This window comes from Convolutriloba macropyga, chromosome 3 (assembly GCF_964194025.1).
Source record: "Convolutriloba macropyga chromosome 3, txConMacr16.3, whole genome shotgun sequence".
Taxonomy (NCBI): domain Eukaryota; kingdom Metazoa; phylum Xenacoelomorpha; order Acoela; family Convolutidae; genus Convolutriloba; species Convolutriloba macropyga.
Window position 1 is genome coordinate 31,960,958 of NC_134470.1, and position 17,547 is coordinate 31,978,504.

Below are 17,547 nucleotides of genomic sequence, written 5' to 3' on the forward strand. Positions count from 1 at the left end.
AGAAAATCAATGAACATAGCCGGCAGATTACCGGAAAATAGCCGCGATCGATGCCTGTGGCCTTCCTTGAATTGAAACAACTAAAAAAATAAGACAGATCGACCTCCAGTCCTTTAATAGACCACTAGACTTTTTGGGTTATAATCGGACTTTCAATTTTATGACACATACGGTCTACAATGAAAAAGCCCTAAAAGAACTTTTACAAAATTGATATTCGAAATCAAAACTAAAGACTAATAATCAATAATTAGGGCGTGTAAGTTTGGCCCTATTTAGATGCACACCATTAATTAGTAAATGTTCATAAAATATAAAGTTCCATAACTGATTTCCGAGGTCATTTTTTTGAGTGAGGTAAGTCACGCAATTGACCTAAAAGCAGAAATGACGTCACGTACACAAATTTTAACTGCAAAGCAGTAGAAGTTACTGAGGTCATTGAAAAAGTCAATTCCAAGAAGTCAGGCCGTAAGAATCATCGATGGAGACGACTAATAAAAAAACAACGATTGTCCCCAATAATAGCCGCTATCGCTTCGCGGCTATTAAAAAAGAGGCCTGTCTGTCTTTCAAGTGTCTTCCAAAGAATAATTGAGCAAAAAATGTTCAGTACAACTTTAGCCAGATTAGTCACCCGGCCAATACTAGCAGAGAAATATTGAACAAACATTAAAAAATGCAAAATAATTAAAACCTGATAAAAACAGAAATTTGTAGCATTCAATTCATTGAGAAGTACCATGTCTAGAGTCACTTCAAAGCAACAACATCTTAAGAAAAGCTCTCAATTAAGAATTGATCGAGAACGCCATATCAACTAAAAAAAATATGAAGCAAAATAAACAGAATTAAAACTGCTAAAGAATTAATTCTAACCACAAAACTCCCCTAAAGGTGGGAAAGAATTGAAGAAGAATACAAAAACAGCTTTAAAAAAACCAAAAGGATAAAAGTAGTACAAAAATAAACCTAAGTTTAATGTTTGTTCCAGATGGTCGAAAAAGCTTTCAGGCACACCATTGCTAGTTTAGACAAAAGATACGAACACTTTAACTTAAACTCGAGATTACACTGCAGAAATGCAGCACGTGATAAAAAAAATTGCTCGCGTAAAGGAAATTTTTGCTATTTAGAAATTCGACGCAAACAGTTTGCCTTCTCGCATTTTACTTCCTGTTTCAAATCCACACCAGCAATATTACCAAATATAGCCGGTAGACTGTTGGAAAAACTGCCAAATAGACTTGCGTGCCGTATCAGATAAAAACAGATAGATATGAGATGGAAAAAGCTATGTAAAAACATTCAGCGATAAAAATAGGACTTCTTGAAATTCACTCCGCAGAAGACTTTTTATCATGGACTATTATTACACATTCAAATTCCTTTGACTTTAAACTAAGTCAAATTAAACTTAGTTTTAGAGTATAGAAGTCAATTATTGAAAGAGCTTAGCCGCTTATGATCAAAATCTAACCAAGTAAATGACCTAAAAACTTTTGCTGACACACACACACACACACACACACACACACACACAGAGAGAGAGAGAGAGAGAGAGAGAGAGAGAGAGGACCTCACGCGCGCAAGCACCGTTAGTGACAGGAAGAGGTATTTCAGAAAAGCTTTTCAAACCTAATCAGCTTTGTAATGTGAACAAAGATAAAAGAAAAGCGCGTCAGATAGCGAAACAAAGGACATAGCAGAACAAGAATGGGCTATTAAATTGGGAAAACCATTTAGAAAATTAGATAAAAATTTTAAAAAACTGGCACATTGCTAGAAAACAGACGCAATAGATCTGTAGTCTCAAAAAGATAGTAAAGAAACACACCACAAACCTTTTTATTAGAAGCTGAGATGTTATATTTTGATTAAAAATCTTTTTTAACTTATTGCTGCTCCTATGAGCTGATCTCCAATAAACTTTAACTAGAGTGACACACACTTGACTTAACCTTTATATTGAAGTAAATAAAAATCAATTTCAGAGTGAGGAACGTCATTTCTGAAAGTGAACAAAAATCTCATTACGCGTCAAAACTTAATCGGCCAATTGAAATAAACCTCATCGTCATCCTCATGACGTCAACCACTATTCAGTTAAAACTGCATGAACGAATGAACAAAAAGAAGATTTGAAGAAAATGTAACGTCATATGGTCGTAAAGAAAAATCTTGACGACGAAATAAAAAACCAAAAGAAGGCCAATACTAGCTCCAGCTATCGCTTTGCGGCTATTAAAAATACAAAAATCTATATAAAAAAAACCGCATTTGAAGAACAAATCATTAGCGAAAAAGCAAATTAGACACAGTTTTCTCACTCCTTTAAAATCAAAACGAAAAAAATTCACACAGCAAAACCACTCTCATTTTCGCTCCACTTCATGTTTCGGCGTGACCAAAATCATCACTTCAAATTGACTTCAGAAGTCATGAAAATGTGTAGACAGATCGTAGAAACATAGTCTCAGATTGCCGGAATAGCTGCGAAAGCAATAGACTTGCGTGCCAAATGCGATAGAAACAGATGCAGATATAAGTTGAAAAACTTATCAACGCTGCTCAAAAGCTAAACAAACAACGCCGCTAAACAAACATTCAACGACAAAGTAATAACCAATTCATTCCGCAGAAGCCTTTTCATTTGTAACCTTTACACACACATATGGGTTTCTTTGACCTAAAACTAATTCAAATTACCATGATCGAAATCTAATCACGCAAATGTCCTAAAAATGTTGGCTAGAGAGAAAGAAAAAGGACATCACGCGCGCAAATGCCGTTAGCGATAAGAAGAAATTTAGAAAATTTGACTTTTTCAGCTTTGCTGTGTGCCAAATGTAAAACGAAAAAAGCGTCAGACGACGAAACAAAACAGCAGGACAAGTCCTGACAAACAAATCAAAAATTTTCATTGACTAGACAAATACTAGACCTACAATGGACTATGAAAGGATTGGGAAAACCACTTAAAAACAGATAAAAACAGAAAAAGCAATAAAAATCATTGCCGAAATAGCGAAAGTTAACAAAAAACCACACGCGAGAAAGCGACCTTTTGTTCAAACACCGTTTTCTCACTCTAAAATTAAAATTTAAAAAATTTTCACACTGCAAAACTACTCGCTTTTTCGTTTCACTTCCTGTTTCGGCGTGACCAAAATCATTACTCCAATTTGACTTCAAAAATCACAAAAATGTGTAAACAGATCTTAAGACATCGCCCCAATACAATTCCAATTCTTTGAAATGTAAAAACCAAGAGCACCTCAATACAGCTCCACTCAGCTTACAGCTTCTCAGGTATAAAAGGGCAGCGCTCCAATACATTTCAATTTGTAAAAAATCACGAACACCGGAATACAGCTACGCTCAGCTTATAATCTTCGCAGCTATAAAAAATACGCACCACCAATACTCCTTTTCGAGTCGTTACAAAAAGACGGCGCCCCAATAATTCACATTCTTTGAATTGTAAAAACCAAGAGCACCTCAATACAGCTCCACTCAGCAACAGCTTTGCAGGTATAAAAAGCAGCGCTCCAATACAATTCAAATGGTAAAAAACCACGAACACCGGAATACAACTACGCTCACCAATACAATTCGAATTCTTTGAATTGTAAAAACCAAGAGCACCTCAATACAGCTCCACTCAGCTACAGCTTCGCAGGTATAGAGAGGCAGCGCTCCAATACAATTCAAATAGTAAAAAATTACGAACACCGCAATACAGCTACGCTCAGCTTATACTCTTCGTAGCTATAAAAAATACGCACCACCGATACTCCTTTTCGAGTCGTTAAAAAGACAGCGCCCCAATACAATTCAAACCATTTTAAAAACCAAGATAAGTGCAATATAGCTACGCTCAGATTACAGCTTCGCAGCAATAACAAAACATCATCTACCAATTTCTTTAGTCTTTGGCGTCTTGACAAGAATTCTGTTCTGTGGCTTCCCAACTGCGATAGCTTGGAGAGCCCTGGCAGCTTCTCTCTCGGGGATTCCAGTGTCGTGCAGCACCTCAGAGAAGGTAAGTCTCTCTTTCCGATTGAATAACAGCAGAATGACCATCTGGTAGGTAGTCACTATCAGTATATTCTCACGCACTTGATCTGGAGACTGAAAAGCCCAAAAAGATAATTCATCAAACAATGATTTGAGAAATATCACTGCTCACATCTGAACTAAATTATTCTCGCCACCAGCTTTTCTGAGTGCAGAAACCAGTTGACAAAGTAATGCTTAGTGTCAACATAGCGTCACAGGCACTTCGCCAAAGATAGAACATAGCTGGCAGATTGCCAGAAAATAGCCGCAATAGCTTTGTAGATCTTCAGTCTAAAAGATTTAAAAGGAAAGACTAAAAAATCTTATCATTCAGAAAGATTATTTTGAAATTTTGATTAGGAATCTGTATAGCTTATTGCTGCGTCTATCAGCTGCTCTTAAATAACCTTCAGAGTGATATACACTCACTTGGCCTTATCTCTTTGAAAAAAAGTAAAGAAGATAAGTCACATGTGACCAAAAATTTAATCACGCGAATGATCTAAGAAAAACTCGCTCCAATAAGAATGAAAAATGACGTCACACACGCAGTTCAGTTGAAATTGCATGAACGAATGAACAAAAAGCAGATTTGAAGTGATTGTGACGTCATATGGTCGTAACAAAAATTGTGACGAACAAATAAAAAACATAGCCGGAAGAATTCCGGAAACGACTCGAAGAGTCGCCTCTCTAAAAAACCTTAAAAATTAACTGGTAGTTACTAAGGTGACTACTGAAACTTAAAATTAGGTCAAAATTTGTAAGTAAGCCCATAAAACCAACTGAACTAAAAAAATTAGAAGCGAAACATCACCGGCTAAAGTCGGGAGAATTGATCTCAAACGACTGGCTCTAGGTACGTTTTAGAGAGGCTATCTTTTCAGCTTTAGCTCAATTGCCGAGGGTTGAAGCGTGGGGGTGAGGGGGTGAAGGGGCCAAACTCCGAGAACCTCCCATCACACAATGAATTTATGTCTCCAACACAGTTTAGTTGAATTGCATACTTGCAGTATAGTAAGAAGAGAGAATCTAAGAGCCCCTAATGACCTCCGGCCGCTACCTGTTTATCTCGTTTTAGAGGAAGAAAAGTTATATGGGTCAGACAAAAAATTTCATAAAAGACCACAGGACTAGTATAATTGCTTCAAACTTCGCTTGAGAGCAATTAACTACTCCCGTATTTAAAACAGGAAAAAGTTACTACACAAAAAAGTTTCAAGCAATTGGAAGCATCAAACTGCTCAAGCAGCAAAGTGCAGCAAGCGCTTAGGCTGTCAAAATTTTCTGTTGAGAAAAAATTTGAAAAAATTATTACAAAATAAATCAACTTCCGTGATTTTTTTGCAAAAACACTATTTTATGCAATAAAAATTGTAATCAAATAATGACTAAATAAATTTGGGCAGTAGTTGTCGTTTTGAAACCAATGAACGCAATAAAACAAAAGAATAGCCAATAATATAATTAAATCAGAAATTAATCATGAAAGACTTAAGAACATAGCTGGCAGATTGCCAGAAAATAGCCGCAATAGATTCGTAGATCGGCAGTCTAAAAAAACAGTAAAAAAGACAGACCAAAAAAATCGTCTTTTCATTGAAGGCTGATCTTTTATATTTTGATAAAAAAAAATGTCTAAAAGTTATTGCTGCCTCTATTAGCTGATCTGAAATAACCTTCATTTAGAGTGACACACACCCATTTGACCTTATCTCTTTGAATTAAAGTAAATAAAAGTCAATGTCAAAGTGAGGAAGTCATTTTTGAGAGTGAGGAAAGTCAAGTGTGACCAAAAATTTAATCACGCGCATGAACAAAAAAACTTGCTCCACTAAGAGCGAAAAATGACGTCACACAAGCAATACAGTTGAAATTGCATAAACGAATGAACAAAAAATGGCTGTGACGTCATATGGTCGTAACAAAAATCATGACGAGATAAAAAAACAACCAAGAGAAGGCCAATAATAGCCCCATCTATCGCTTGGCGGCTATTAAAAACGATCATTATTCAAAAGGAAAACATTCAATATGCAATAAGCAGCAAGTGCTTAGGCTGTCAAAATTTTCTGTTGAGAAAAAATTTGAAAAAATTATTACAAAATAAATCAACTTCCGTGATTTTTTGCAAAAACACTATTTTATGCAATAAAAACTGTAACCAAGTAATGACTAAATAAATTTGGGCAGTAGTTGTCGTTTTAAAACCAATGAACGCGATAAAACAAAACAATAGCCAATAATATAATTAAGTCAGAAATTAATCATGAAAGACTTAAGAACATAGCTGGCAGATTGCCAGAAAATAGCCGCAATAGATTCGTAGATCGACAGTCTAAAAAAAACAGTAAAAAGACAGAACAAAAAAATTCGTCTTTTCATCGAAGGCTGATCTTTTATATTTTGATTAAAAATGTGTATAGGTTACTGCTGCCTCTATTAGATGATCTCAAAGAACCTTCATTTAGAGTGACACACACCCATTTGACCTTATCTATTTGAATTAAAGTAAATAAAAGTCAATTTCAAAGTGAGGAAGTCAATTTTGAGAGTGAGGAAGGTCAAGTGTGACCAAAAATTTAATCACGCGCATGAACAGAAAAACTCGCTCAACTAAGAGCGAAAAATGACGTCACACACGCAGTTCAGTTCAAATTGCATGAACGAATGAACAAAAAGCAGATTTGAAGTGATTGTGACGTCATATGGTCGTAACAAAAATTGTGACGACCAAATAAAAAACATAGCCGGAAGAATTCCGGAAACGACTCGAAGAGTCGCCTCTCTAAAAAACCTTAAAAATTAACTGGTAGTTACTAAGGTGACTACTAAAACTTAAAATTAGGTCAAAATTTGTAAGTAAGCCCATAAAACCAACTGAACTAAAAAAAATTAGAAGCGAAACATCACCGGCTAAAGTCGGGAGAATTGATCTCAAACGACTGGCTCTAGGTACGTTTTAGAGAGGCTATCTTTTCAGCTTTAGCTCAATTGCCGAGGGTTGAAGCGTGGGGGTGAGGGGGTGAAGGGGTCAAACTCCAAGAACCTCCCATCACACAATGAATTTATGTCTCCAACACAGTTTAGTTGAATTGCATACTTGCAGTATAGTAGTAAGAGAGAATCTAAGAGCCCCTAATGACCTCCGGCCGCTACCTGTTTATCTCGTTTTAGAGGAAGAAAAGTTATATGGGTCAGACAAAAAATTTCATAAAAGACCACAGGACTAGTATAATTGCTTCAAACTTCGCTTGAGAGCAATTAACTACTCCCGTATTTAAAACAGGAAAAAGTTACTACACAAAAAAGTTTCAAGCAATTGGAAGCATCAAACTGCTCAAGCAGCAAAGTGCAGCAAGCGCTTAGGCTGTCAAAATTTTCTGTTGAAAAAATTTGAAAAAATTATTACAAAATAAATCAACTTCCGTAATTTTTTTGCAAAAACACTATTTTATGCAATAAAAATTGTAATCAAGTAATGACTAAATAAATTTGGGCAGTAGTTGTCGTTTTGAAACCAATGAACGCGATAAAACAAAACAATAGCCAATAATATAATTAAATCAGAAATTAATCATGAAAGACTTAAGAACATAGCTGGCAGATTGCCAGAAAATAGCCGCAATAGATTCGTAGATCGGCAGTCTAAAAAAACAGTAAAAAAGACAGACCAAAAAATTCGTCTTTTCATTGAAGGCTGATCTTTTATATTTTGATAAAAAATGTGTAAAAGTTATTGCTGCCTCTATTAGCTGATCTGAAATAACCTTCATTTAGAGTGACACACCCATTTGACCTTATCTCTTTGAATTAAAGTAAAAAGAAGTCAATTTCAAAGTGAGGAAGTCATTTTTGAGAGTGAGGAAAGTCAAGTGTGACCAAAAATTTAATCACGCGCATGAATAAAAAAACTCGCTCCACTAAGAGCGAAAAATGACGTCACACAAGCAATACAGTTGAAATTGCATAAACGAATGAACAAAAAATGGCTGTGACGTCATATGGTCGTAACAAAAATCATGACGAGATAAAAAAAACAACCAAGAGAAGGCCAATAATAGCCCCAGCTATCGCTGTGCGGCTATTAAAAAAGATCATTATTCAAAAGGAAAACATTCAACATGCAATAAGCAGCAAAGTGCAGCAAGCGCTTAGGCTGTCAAAATTTTCTGTTGAAAAAATTTGAAAAAATTATTACAAAATAAATCAACTTCCGTAATTTTTTTGCAAAAACACTATTTTATGCAATAAAAATTGTAATCAAGTAATGACTAAATAAATTTGGGCAGTAGTTGTCGTTTTGAAACCAATGAACGCGATAAAACAAAACAATAGCCAATAATATAATTAAATCAGAAATTAATCATGAAAGACTTAAGAACATAGCTGGCAGATTGCCAGAAAATAGCCGCAATAGATTCGTAGATCGGCAGTCTAAAAAAACAGTAAAAAAGACAGACCAAAAAATTCGTCTTTTCATTGAAGGCTGATCTTTTATATTTTGATAAAAAATGTGTAAAAGTTATTGCTGCCTCTATTAGCTGATCTGAAATAACCTTCATTTAGAGTGACACACCCATTTGACCTTATCTCTTTGAATTAAAGTAAATAGAAGTCAATTTCAAAGTGAGGAAGTCATTTTTGAGAGTGAGGAAAGTCAAGTGTGACCAAAAATTTAATCACGCGCATGAATAAAAAAACTCGCTCCACTAAGAGCGAAAAATGACGTCACACAAGCAATACAGTTGAAATTGCATAAACGAATGAACAAAAAATGGCTGTGACGTCATATGGTCGTAACAAAAATCATGACGAGATAAAAAAAACAACCAAGAGAAGGCCAATAATAGCCCCAGCTATCGCTGTGCGGCTATTAAAAAAGATCATTATTCAAAAGGAAAACATTCAACATGCAATAAGCAGCAAAGTGCAGCAAGCGCTTAGGCTGTCAAAATTTTCTGTTGAAAAAATTTGAAAAAATTATTACAAAATAAATCAACTTCCGTAATTTTTTTGCAAAAACACTATTTTATGCAATAAAAATTGTAATCAAGTAATGACTAAATAAATTTGGGCAGTAGTTGTCGTTTTGAAACCAATGAACGCGATAAAACAAAACAATAGCCAATAATATAATTAAATCAGAAATTAATCATGAAAGACTTAAGAACATAGCTGGCAGATTGCCAGAAAATAGCCGCAATAGATTCGTAGATCGGCAGTCTAAAAAAACAGTAAAAAAGACAGACCAAAAAATTCGTCTTTTCATTGAAGGCTGATCTTTTATATTTTGATAAAAAATGTGTAAAAGTTATTGCTGCCTCTATTAGCTGATCTGAAATAACCTTCATTTAGAGTGACACACCCATTTGACCTTATCTCTTTGAATTAAAGTAAATAGAAGTCAATTTCAAAGTGAGGAAGTCATTTTTGAGAGTGAGGAAAGTCAAGTGTGACCAAAAATTTAATCACGCGCATGAATAAAAAAACTCGCTCCACTAAGAGCGAAAAATGACGTCACACAAGCAATACAGTTGAAATTGCATAAACGAATGAACAAAAAATGGCTGTGACGTCATATGGTCGTAACAAAAATCATGACGAGATAAAAAAAACAACCAAGAGAAGGCCAATAATAGCCCCAGCTATCGCTGTGCGGCTATTAAAAAAGATCATTATTCAAAAGGAAAACATTCAACATGCAATAAGCAGCAAAGTGCAGCAAGTGCTTAGGCTGTCAAAATTTTCTGTTGAGAAAAAATTTGAAAAAATTATTACAAAATAAATCAACTTCCGTGATTTTTTGCAAAAACACTATTTTATGCAATAAAAACTGTAATCAAGTAATGACTAAATAAATTTGGGCAGTAGTTGTCGTTTTAAAACCAATGAACGCGATAAAACAAAACAATAGCCAATAATATAATTAAGTCAGAAATTAATCATGAAAGACTTAAGAACATAGCTGGCAGATTGCCAGAAAATAGCAGCAATAGATTCGTAGATCGACAGTCTAAAAAAAACATTTAAAAGACAGAACAAAAAAATTCGTCTTTTCATCAAAGGCTGATCTTTTATATTTTGATTAAAAATGTGTATAGGTTACTGCTGCCTCTATTAGATGATCTCAAAGAACCTTCTTTTAGAGTGACACACACCCATTTGACCTTATCTATTTGAATTAAAGTAAATAAAAGTCAATTTCAAAGTGAGGAAGTCAATTTTGAGTGAGGAAGGTCAAGTGTGACCAAAAATTTAATCACGCGCATGAACAAAAAAACTCGCTCCACTAAGAGCGAAAAATGACGTCACACAAGCAATACAGTTGAAATTGCATAAACGAATGAACAAAAAATGGCTGTGACGTCATATGGTCGTAACAAAAATCATGACGAGATAAAAAAACAACCAAGAGAAGGCCAATAATAGCCCCAGCTATCGCTGTGCGGCTATTAAAAAAGATCATTATTCAAAAGGAAAACATTCAACATGCAATAAGCAGCAAAGTGCAGCAAGTGCTTAGGCTGTCAAAATTTTCTGTTGAGAAAAAATTTGAAAAAATTATTACAAAATAAATCAACTTCCGTGATTTTTTGCAAAAACACTATTTTATGCAATAAAAACTGTAATCAAGTAATGACTAAATAAATTTGGGCAGTAGTTGTCGTTTTAAAACCAATGAACGCGATAAAACAAAACAATAGCCAATAATATAATTAAGTCAGAAATTAATTATGAAAGACTTAAGAACATAGCTGGCAGATTGCCAGAAAATAGCCGCAATAGATTCGTAGATCGACAGTCTAAAAAAAACATTTAAAAGACAGAACAAAAAAATTCGTCTTTTCATCAAAGGCTGATCTTTTATATTTTGATTAAAAATGTGTATAGGTTACTGCTGCCTCTATTAGATGATCTCAAAGAACCTTCTTTTAGAGTGACACACACCCATTTGACCTTATCTATTTGAATTAAAGTAAATAAAAGTCAATTTCAAAGTGAGGAAGTCAATTTTGAGTGAGGAAGGTCAAGTGTGACCAAAAATTTAATCAAGCGCATGAACAAAAAAACTCGCTCAACTAAGAGCGAAAAATGACGTCACACATGCAATACAGTTGAAATTGCATGAACGAATGAACAAAAAGTGGTTGTGACGTCATATGGTCCTAACAAAAATTATGACGAAATAAAAAAAAACAACCAAGAGAAGGCCGATAATAGCCCCAACTATCGCTGTCCGGCTATTAAAAAAAGATCAATGTTCAAAAGGAATAAATTCAATATGCAATAAGCAGCAAAGTGCAGCAAGTGCTTAGGCTTTCAAAATTTTCTGTTGAAAAAAATTTGAAAAAATTATTACAAAATAAATCAACTTCCATAATTTTTTTGCAAAAACACTATTTTATGCAATAAAAATTGTAATCAAGTAATGACTAAATAAATTTGGGCAGTAGTTGTCGTTTTGAAACCAATGAACGCGATAAAACAAAACAATAGCCAATAATATAATTAAATCAGAAATTAATCATGAAAGACTTAAGAACATAGCTGGCAGATTGCCAGAAAATAGCCGCAATAGATTCGTAGATCGGCAGTCTAAAAAAACAGTAAAACAGACAGACCAAAAAATTCGTCTTTTCATTGAAGGCTGATCTTTTATATTTTGATAAAAAATGTGTAAAAGTTATTGCTGCCTCTATTAGCTGATCTGAAATAACCTTCATTTAGAGTGACACACCCATTTGACCTTATCTCTTTGAATTAAAGTAAATAAAAGTCAATTTCAAAGTGAGGAAGTCATTTTTGAGAGTGAGGAAAGTCAAGTGTGACCAAAAATTTAATCACGCGCATGAAAAAAAAACTCGCTCCACTAAGAGCGAAAAATGACGTCACACAAGCAATACAGTTGAAATTGCATAAACGAATGAACAAAAAATGGCTGTGACGTCATATGGTCGTAACAAAAATCATGACGAGATAAAAAAACAACCAAGAGAAGGCCAATAATAGCCCCAGCTATCGCTGTGCGGCTATTAAAAAAGGTCATTATTCAAAAGGAAAACATTCAATATGCAATAAGCAGCAAAGTGCAGCAAGTGCTTAGGCTGTCAAAATTTTCTGTTGAGAAAAAATTTGAAAAAATTATTACAAAATAAATCAACTTCCGTGATTTTTTGCAAAAACACTATTTTATGCAATAAAAACTGTAATCAAGTAATGACTAAATAAATTTGGGCAGTAGTTGTCGTTTTAAAACCAATGAACGCGATAAAACAAAACAATAGCCAATAATATAATTAAGTCAGAAATTAATCATGAAAGACTTAAGAACATAGCTGGCAGATTGCCAGAAAATAGCCGCAATAGATTCGTAGATCGACAGTCTAAAAAAAACATTTAAAAGACAGAACAAAAAAATTCGTCTTTTCATCAAAGGCTGATCTTTTATATTCTGATTAAAAATGTGTATAGGTTATTGCTGCCTCTATTAGCTGATCTGAAATAACCTTCATTTAGAGTGACACACCCATTTGACCTTATCTCTTTGAATTAAAGTAAATAAAAGTCAATTTCAAAGTGAGGAAGTCATTTTTGAGAGTGAGGAAAGTCAAGTGTGACCAAAAATTTAATCACGCGCATGAAAAAAAAACTCGCTCCACTAAGAGCGAAAAATGACGTCACACAAGCAATACAGTTGAAATTGCATAAACGAATGAACAAAAAATGGCTGTGACGTCATATGGTCGTAACAAAAATCATGACGAGATAAAAAAACAACCAAGAGAAGGCCAATAATAGCCCCAGCTATCGATGTGCGGCTATTAAAAAAGATCATTATTCAAAAGGAAAACATTCAATATGCAATAAGCAGCAAAGTGCAGCAAGTGCTTAGGCTGTCAAAATTTTCTGTTGAGAAAAAATTATTACAAAATAAATCAACTTCCGTGATTTTTTGCAAAAACACTATTTTATGCAATAAAAACTGTAATCAAGTAATGACTAAATAAATTTGGGCAGTAGTTGTCGTTTTAAAACCAATGAACGCGATAAAACAAAACAATAGCCAATAATATAATTAAGTCAGAAATTAATCATGAAAGACTTAAGAACATAGCTGGCAGATTGCCAGAAAATAGCCGCAATAGATTCGTAGATCGACAGTCTAAAAAAAACATTTAAAAGACAGAACAAAAAAATTCGTCTTCATCAAAGGCTGATCTTTTATATTTTGATTAAAAATGTGTATAGGTTATTGCTGCCTCTATTAGCTGATCTGAAATAACCTTCATTTAGAGTGACACACCCATTTGACCTTATCTCTTTGAATTAAAGTAAATAAAAGTCAATTTCAAAGTGAGGAAGTCATTTTTGAGAGTGAGGAAAGTCAAGTGTGAGCAAAAATTTAATCACGCGCATGAAAAAAAAACTCGCTCCACTAAGAGCGAAAAATGACGTCACACAAGCAATACAGTTGAAATTGCATAAACGAATGAACAAAAAATGGCTGTGACGTCATATGGTCGTAACAAAAATCATGACGAGATAAAAAAACAACCAAGAGAAGGCCAATAATAGCCCCAGCTATCGCTGTGCGGCTATTAAAAAAGATCATTATTCAAAAGGAAAACATTCAATATGCAATAAGCAGCAAAGTGCAGCAAGTGCTTAGGCTGTCAAAATTTTCTGTTGAGAAAAAATTTGAAAAAATTATTACAAAATAAATCAACTTCCGTGATTTTTTGCAAAAACACTATTTTATGCAATAAAAACTGTAATCAAGTAATGACTAAATAAATTTGGGCAGTAGTTGTCGTTTTAAAACCAATGAACGCGATAAAACAAAACAATAGCCAATAATATAATTAAGTCAGAAATTAATCATGAAAGACTTAAGAACATAGCTGGCAGATTGCCAGAAAATAGCCGCAATAGATTCGTAGATCGACAGTCTAAAAAAACATTTAAAAGACAGAACAAAAAAATTCGTCTTTTCATCAAAGGCTGATCTTTTATATTTTGATTAAAAATGTGTATAGGTTACTGCTGCCTCTATTAGATGATCTCAAAGAACCTTCTTTTAGAGTGACACACACCCATTTGACCTTATCTATTTGAATTAAAGTAAATAAAAGTCAATTTCAAAGTGAGGAAGTCAATTTTGAGAGTGAGGAAGGTCAAGAGTGACCAAAAATTTAATCAAGCGCATGAACAAAAAAACTCGCTCAACTAAGAGCGAAAAATGACGTCACACATGCAATACAGTTGAAATTGCATGAACGAATGAACAAAAAGTGGTTGTGACGTCATATGGTCGTAACAAAAATCATGACGAAATAAAAAAAAACAACCAAGAGAAGGCCAATAATAGCCCCAACTATCGCTGTCCGGCTATTAAAAAAAGATCAATGTTCAAAAGGAATAAATTCAATATGCAATAAGCAGCAAAGTGCAGCAAGTGCTTAGGCTTTCAAAATTTTCTGTTGAGAAAAAATTTGAAAATATTATTACAAAATAAATCAACTTCCGTGATTTTTTGCAAAAACACTATTTTATGCAATAAAAACTGTAATCAAGTAATGACTGAATAAATTTGGGCAGTAGTTGTCGTTTTAAAACCAATGAACGCAATAAAACAAAACAATAGCCAATAATATAATTAAGTCAGAAATTAATCATGAAAGACTTAAGAACATAGCTGGCAGATTGCCAGAAAATAGCCGCAATAGATTCGTAGATCGGCAGTCTAAAAAAAAAACAGTAAAAAAGACAGAACAAAAAAATTCGTCTTTTCATTGAAGGCTGATCTTTTATATTTTGATTAAAAATGTGTATAAGTTGATGCTGCCTCTATTAGATGATCTCAAAGAACCTTCATTTAGAGTGACACACACCCATTTGACCTTATCTCTTTGAATTAAAGTAAATAAAAGTCAATTTTAAAGTGAGGAAGTCATTTTTGAGAGTGAGGAAAGTCAAGTGTGACCAAAAATTTAATCAAGCGCATGAACAAAAAAACTCGCTCAACTAAGAGCGAAAAATGACGTCACACATGCAATACAGTTGAAATTGCATGAACGAATGAACAAAAAGTGGTTGTGACGTCATATGGTCGTAACAAAAATCATGACGAAATAAAAAAAAAACAACCAAGAGAAGGCCAATAATAGCCCCAACTATCGCTGTCCGGCTATTAAAAAAAGATCAATGTTCAAAAGGAATAAATTCAATATGCAATAAGCAGCAAAGTGCAGCAAGTGCTTAGGCTTTCAAAATTTTCTGTTGAGAAAAAATTTGAAAATATTATTACAAAATAAATCAACTTCCGTGATTTTTTGCAAAAACACTATTTTATGCAATAAAAACTGTAATCAAGTAATGACTGAATAAATTTGGGCAGTAGTTGTCGTTTTAAAACCAATGAACGCAATAAAACAAAACAATAGCCAATAATATAATTAAGTCAGAAATTAATCATGAAAGACTTAAGAACATAGCTGGCAGATTGCCAGAAAATAGCCGCAATAGATTCGTAGATCGGCAGTCTAAAAAAAAAAACAGTAAAAAAGACAGAACAAAAAAATTCGTCTTTTCATTGAAGGCTGATCTTTTATATTTTGATTAAAAATGTGTATAAGTTGATGCTGCCTCTATTAGATGATCTCAAAGAACCTTCATTTAGAGTGACACACACCCATTTGACCTTATCTCTTTGAATTAAAGTAAATAAAAGTCAATTTTAAAGTGAGGAAGTCATTTTTGAGAGTGAGGAAAGTCAAGTGTGACCAAAAATTTAATCACGCGTATGAACAAAAAAACTCGCTCCACTAAGAGCGAAAAATGACGTCCCGCATGCAATTCAGTTGAAATTGCATGAACGAATGAACAAAAAGTGGCTGTGACGTCATATGGTCGTAACAAAAATCATGACGAGATAAAAAAACAACCAAGAGAAGGCCAATAATAGCCCCAGCTATCGCTGTGCGGCTATTAAAAAAGATCAATATTCAAAAGGAAAAAATTCAATATGCAATAAGCAGCAAAGTGCAGCAAGTGCTTAGGCTGTCAAAATTTTCTGTTGAGAAAAAATTCGAAAAAAATTATTAAAATAAATCAACTTCCGTGATTTTTGCAAAAACACTATTTTATGCAATAAAAACTGTAATCAAGTAATGACTAAATAAAGTTGGGCAGTAGTTGTCGTTTTAAAACCAATGAACGCGATAAAACAAAACAATAGCCCATAATATAATTAAGTCAGAAATTAATCATGAAAGACTTAAGAAAAAAGATCAATATTCAACAGGAAAAAATTGTACATTACAAAAAACTAGCCCTACGAATAATCCCAAAAGAAATCTGTTAACGAAAATTTGTGACAGTGAATCTAGCAAAAACTATATTGTAATAAAAAAACTGCAAACGAAAAAATTGAAAGCAAAAATCAGGACTTAAATTATCAGTTCAAATCAAAAACTTCAAAACTAATAAAATCAGGACCAATAAACCTACAAACCTCAGGAGATTGCTGGAAAGATACATTCAAGTGCGGAGAACAAGGACATTGTATAACAGTTAAGAAAACTAATTCTAACTTTTGAAAATTAAAAAAAATCAACATCGAATTTCTATTTAGAATTGAAAACGAAAACAATTTAAGCAGAAAAACCTAGATTTTTCATTATTAAGTCATCACGTCTTGAAAAAAATTGCATACCCATGTTCCTGTCTCAGTAAGTGAAAACAGTTCGCTTTCGAAACACTAAAACAAATTGAAAAAAATGGTTTATGAATGATCAAGTTATTTCACTCAATTTCAAAAGCTAATTACCAAAAAAACGCTAGACTTAATAATAAAACGAAACTATAATCCCAGACGGTGCACATTAAAGAGTTTTAAGGGTAACTAAATACAAACTACACACAAAAAACTTGGACAAAAATTGCCAAAAACGGATTAATGTGTGAAATTTTACAAAAACAAGAAAATCTCACATCAAAAAGAGGCATTCAAATGCCAAATTATCAAAATTAAGTTGCCATAATTATTTAGCAGAGAGACAAAAACGGTCAAAGCTCCAAAAACGAAGAAATTAATGAAAAAAGCCAAAAATTGACTAAAAATTGAGAAAAATGTGCCAATTTTGCGCTTGAAACGTATTATTAGGCGCCCAAAATTATTGTGGTACCAATTCCAGGGGCTTACATATTCACGCAGCATCGATGAAAACTTATTTCTACAAAGAACGTTTTACATTAAAATAACTGGGCCAAATGGACGAAAAAACATTTAAAAACGGTTATCCATATGTGCCATTCTCTCAAAAACACTTTTCACAGTCTAAAAGTCATTCACTCAACGCAGTGCATGATCAAATAACTTCTCTCGCTAAGAAAACAGTTCACACGGAAATTTTACTCACTTTCGCTTTTTGGTCAAAACGCCGTTTGAACAAATAGTTCTTCCCGTAAAAAACATATCCG

The 17,547-nt window shown here is 33.6% G+C and overlaps 1 protein-coding gene across 1 annotated transcript in view; it reads right to left on the reverse strand.

Annotated features, from left to right (window-relative positions):
* The window catches only part of LOC142336153 (cullin-3-like), an 81,608-nt gene that overhangs the window by 43,357 nt on the left and 20,704 nt on the right, over nucleotides 1-17,547 (reverse strand). Inside the window, exon 12 of the mRNA XM_075384752.1 lies at nucleotides 3,921-4,134. Coding sequence (XP_075240867.1) covers nucleotides 3,921-4,134 — 214 coding nt within the window. The remainder of the gene's footprint in view (nucleotides 1-3,920; nucleotides 4,135-17,547) is intronic.